Raw genomic sequence first — 4,584 nt, forward strand, 5'->3', positions numbered from 1 at the left:
AATTTGGAAGCCAATAATGGAGATGTTCCTGAGGAGCCTATAATTGTCTCCAGAGAGAGAGATTACTCCAAAGTTGAGACACTTTGTCTATCTATCACCTACTTATATTCTGAGACCACTTCCTTGATGCATATCTCTATGTTGTCTCTTTCTCATGAAAAGTGTATTCTTCACAACATAGGCAACTTGGATTTTGCATGTTCCTTTTGTGGTGCTTTAGCTTGGAAAATAGAAGCAAAGACCATTCGCACATTTGTGGGGAAGAGTTGTTGCAACTCAGGAAATGTTTCTTTGCCGCCATTAAGTGAACCTCCTTTAGAATTAAGGGAATTGATACATGGGGGTAATACTAAAAGTAGAAAATTCTTGAAACATATCAGAGCATACAATAGTGTGTTGGCATTTGCTTCTTTGGGAGCTCATATAGATGAATCTCTCTGCCAAAGAAAAGGAATCTATACCTTCAAGGTGCATGGATCTATTTATCATAACATTGGTCCATTGATGCCAGAAGAGCGATCAGGTCAAATCCCTCGCTTTGCTCAATTGTATTTTTTTGACACTGAGAATGAGTTGCAAAACAGGATGAGTCATGTTTCAAAACTCAAACCAGATGTTTTGGAAAGCTTGCAATCGACGATGCATCGAGTAATTCCGTATGTTCAAGCTTTTAGGGGGTTTTCTACAATGGTCCAAACTTCCAATATTCCGGAGATTAGGATGGTCATTACTGAGAAGCGTACAAATGGCTGGCAATATGTTGCTCCAACAAGTGTGGAAGTTGCTGCAATCATGCCTGGTCAGGGTGAAGAGAGCAACATTGGCCATCGTGATATTGTGTTGAATCTTTTGGGTGGTGGTCTAAAAAGAATCTCAAATTGCCATAGGTCATACATGCCTCTATTATATGTGTTGCTATTTCCAAATGGTGAAGAAGGTTGGAATCCTTACATACCCCAAGTGAACAGGGCGGAAGTAAGCAGAGAGCGAGTAAATGGAACTACAAAGTATATTTCTACGATGGATTTCTACAAGTATAGATTGCAAATTAGAGATGACACAACACAATGTCTTTTACGTGGTGGTAGGCTACTACAACAATATATTGTTGATGCATATAGTTCTATGGAGGAGTTGAGGCTTTTGTGGGTTCGTAATCATCAAAGTGAACTTCGCAGTGAGGTGTATCAAGGCTTGACAGATATGGTTGGAGCAAGAGATGGACCAAGGGATGATAGAGAACTGTTATTGGGTGCTAATGTTGGAAGAAGGGTTGTATTGCCTTCTTCGTATGTTGGTGGCCCTCGCTATATGCACCAGCTGTACCAGGATGCCATGGCAATTGTACGCAAGAGAGGAAAACCTGATCTCTTCATTACATTTAGATGCAATCCTGGATGGAAGGAGATACAGGATGCATTACTGCCTGGACAGACATCCAATGATCGTCCTGATCTTACTGCCCGTGTTTTCTACCATAAGTTCAAGGATTTGATGGGCTTGCTGATTAAGAGAGCTATTTTTGGTAAGGTCATTGGACACATTTCTGTGATTGAGTTCCAAAAGAGAGGCTTTCCTCATGCTCACATTCTATTGATACTTGCATCTGAGCATAAGCCAACAGAGACATTGCATTATGATAAGATTGTGTGTGCGGAGCTTCCCGATAAAGTAATGTTTCCACAGTTGTATGATGTTATCAGTCGGTGTAATGTGCATAGCCCGTGTGGAAACTTGAATAAGAATGCTCCATGTATGAAGATGGAAAGTGCAGGTTTAAATATCCTCGAAGCTTCAGTGCGTCGACTACTGTGGCTAGGGATGGATACCCAATGTACATGAGGAGGGATGATGGAAATTACACTGTTTGTAATAAAGTACAAATGAGTAATAAATGGATTGTTCCATACAATCCATTTTTGTCAATAAGGTACAATGCACATATCAATGTGGAGGTTTACTCCACTATATCTGCTGTGAAATATCTCTACAAGTATGTGTATAAGGGACATGATAGGGCCACTGTTGTTCTACAAGATAGTGAAGGGCTTCTAAATGAAGTTACAAACTATCTTAATGCTCGATATGTGTCAGCATCTGAGGCTATCTGGCGTATACTTGGGTTTCATATGCATCAAGACAAACCTGACATACAACGGCTCCAAGTTCACTTGCCTCATCAAAATCAAGTCATCTTCAGCGACAGAGCGACTGTACAGAGTGTGGTGGAGGGAGAGGTTAGCAAAAAGACAACGCTCACTGAGTGGTTTGTTGCAAATCAACAATATCCACAGGCCAACAGTTTGTTGTACATAGACTTCCCAACAAAGTGGGTTTGGAAGCCATCAAGTAGAACATGGACTCAAAGACAGATTGGTGACATGATTGGAAGAATGTACCACATTGTTCCCAATGCTGGAGATTTGTACTATTTGCATATGTTATTCAACATGTACAAAGGATGTAAGTCTTTTGAGGATATTAGAACCTTCAATGGACAAGTATATGACACTTTTAAAGAAACATGTAATGCACGAGGATTACTACAAGTTGATGATGAATGGTTTCTTTGTTTGGAAGAAGCTTCTTTTCAACAAATAGGGCAACAATTGCGCCTATTGTTTGTAGTCATTTTGGTTTTTTGTGATCCAATACATCCTGGTGCATTGTGGAATCGCTTCTGTAAGGAGCTTTCTGAGGATCATGTATATCATATGAGGGTTCGCACAAATGATACGAATATCTGTGAACACATGGCTCAAAACCAAGCTTTATCAAACTTAGAGACAATGCTTCAACACTATGGAAAGAGGCTCTCGGATTATTTTGGAATGCTCCAGTTGGATCACACATTGCAAATTATGAGTGAGCATGGAGTACTTGCTGAAGAGTTCATGTATAACAGAGAAGAACAAAGAGTATTGTATGCTCGAATGGAATCATCTTTCAATGTTAGGCAAAGGGAAGCTTACAATCGGGTTTTGCAAGCAGTTGGCATGAACAGAGGGACTGTTTTCTTCTTGGATGGTCCAGGTAGAATGGGAAAGACTTATCTCTACAATGCATTGCTCTCTCGGATACGTGGAGAGTCCAAAGTTGCTTTGGCATGTGGATCCTCCGGGATTGCAGCACAACTTCTCGACAACGGAAGGACTGCACACTCTAGATTCAGGATCCCTATTGATATAACTTCTGAGTCCACATGTAACATTAAAGTAAATAGCCAGCTTGCTGAGCTGTTGCAAATGAGTTCACTGATCATATGGGATGAAACGCTTTTTGAGGCTCTTGATAAGACATTAAGAGATGTCATGAAAAATGACATGTTGTTTGGTGGAAAGGTTCCTCCTTGGTGGTGATTTCACACAGATATTACCTATTGTGTGTAAAGGGGAAAGAGAAGACATTGTTAATGCGTCTTTGTGCCACTCATACGTTTGGCAACGTACAGAAATCATGCATCTAACACAGAATATGCGAGTGGTCAATTGTTTTAGTAATGTTATTGAAAGAGAGTTTGTGCAGTGGACACTTGATATTGGTAATGGCCATGTTTGTGATGGGGGCAAACTTGATAATGTGGCTTTGCCAGCCTGCATGATGCTACCACAGAATAATTTGCAAGCATTGGTTGCTTACATATATAGAGACCTTGAAACACAGACTTGCCATGCAACCTTTTTCAAGGATAGAGCAATTTTGGCTCCACGGAACAAGGAGGTGGATGCTATAAACAATTTGGGCTTGCAGCAATTTCCTGGTACTTATAAGGAATATGTCAGTGCAGACTTAGTGTGTGAATCAAATTGTGATAGCATTTTATTCACAAGTGAGTTTGTAAATAGTTTAGATCTTGGGGGAGGTTTTCCACCGCATGTTTTACAATTGAAACAGAATGCTCCAGTTATGTTGCTTCGCAATTTGGATCCAAGAAGTGGTCTTTGTAATGGGACATGCTTGATGTGTAAGCAATTCCACAGCAAAGTGATTGAAGCAGAAATCATTACAGGGTCACATGCAGGAAATGCAGTGTTCATTCCAAGGATTGATTTTCTCATGGGATCTAGAGAAGGTCTCCCTTTTGATTTGAGACGCCGCCAATTTCCCCTACGTTGTGCTTTTGGGATGACAATCAACAAGGCGCAAGGCCAAACATTGGGAGTTCTTGGATTGTATCTACCAACACCTGTTTTCACCCATGGTCAATTGTACGTGGCAATGTCTCACGTAAGATCCTCTTCTGCCATCAAGGTTGTGGTTGGTGATAGTCACTTAACAAGCGTTAGTAAACATGGAGATCAAAGAACATACACTTCTAACATTGTCTACAAAGAGGTGTTGCAATTGACCTGCCCCCTGCCACCCCCTTGCCATGGGGTTTAACGTGGTTGGATATGTTTCATCCAATTAAAAAGCACGGTGACTCTCACAACTATTTCTTTGTCATTTATAAGCTTAGCCTCAAGCAAGGTGTATTCATTGAAACAAGATTTATTAGTGTTGAGAGATTTATGATTCATGTGCTTTTTGATGAATTTCTAATCCTTTATGCATATGTATATGTATGAATGAAGATGGATCCTA

The 4,584-nt window shown here is 40.4% G+C and overlaps 3 protein-coding genes across 3 annotated transcripts in view; all 3 read left to right on the forward strand.

Annotated features, from left to right (window-relative positions):
• The window catches only part of LOC147424626 (uncharacterized), a 2,031-nt gene extending 189 nt beyond the window's left edge, over positions 1-1,842 (forward strand). The window contains exon 1 of the mRNA XM_086499967.1: positions 1-1,842. This exon is cut by the window's left edge and continues 189 nt beyond it. Coding sequence (XP_086356093.1) covers positions 1-1,842 — 1,842 coding nt within the window.
• A 41-nt stretch (positions 1,843-1,883) lies between these two features.
• On the forward strand, positions 1,884-3,359 carry LOC147424627 (uncharacterized). Its single transcript, XM_086499968.1, has one exon. The coding sequence runs from the start codon at positions 1,884-1,886 to the stop codon at positions 3,357-3,359; it is 1,476 nt and encodes a 491-aa protein (XP_086356094.1).
• A 115-nt stretch (positions 3,360-3,474) lies between these two features.
• Positions 3,475-4,383, forward strand: LOC147424628 (uncharacterized). Its single transcript, XM_086499969.1, has one exon. It carries the CDS (start codon positions 3,475-3,477, stop codon positions 4,381-4,383), a length of 909 nt encoding a protein of 302 aa, XP_086356095.1.
• The last annotated feature ends 201 nt before the right edge of the window (positions 4,384-4,584 follow it).

This window comes from Adiantum capillus-veneris, chromosome 25 (genome assembly GCF_014529385.1).
Source record: "Adiantum capillus-veneris isolate H3 chromosome 25, ASM1452938v2, whole genome shotgun sequence".
Lineage (NCBI taxonomy): Eukaryota > Viridiplantae > Streptophyta > Polypodiopsida > Polypodiales > Pteridaceae > Adiantum > Adiantum capillus-veneris.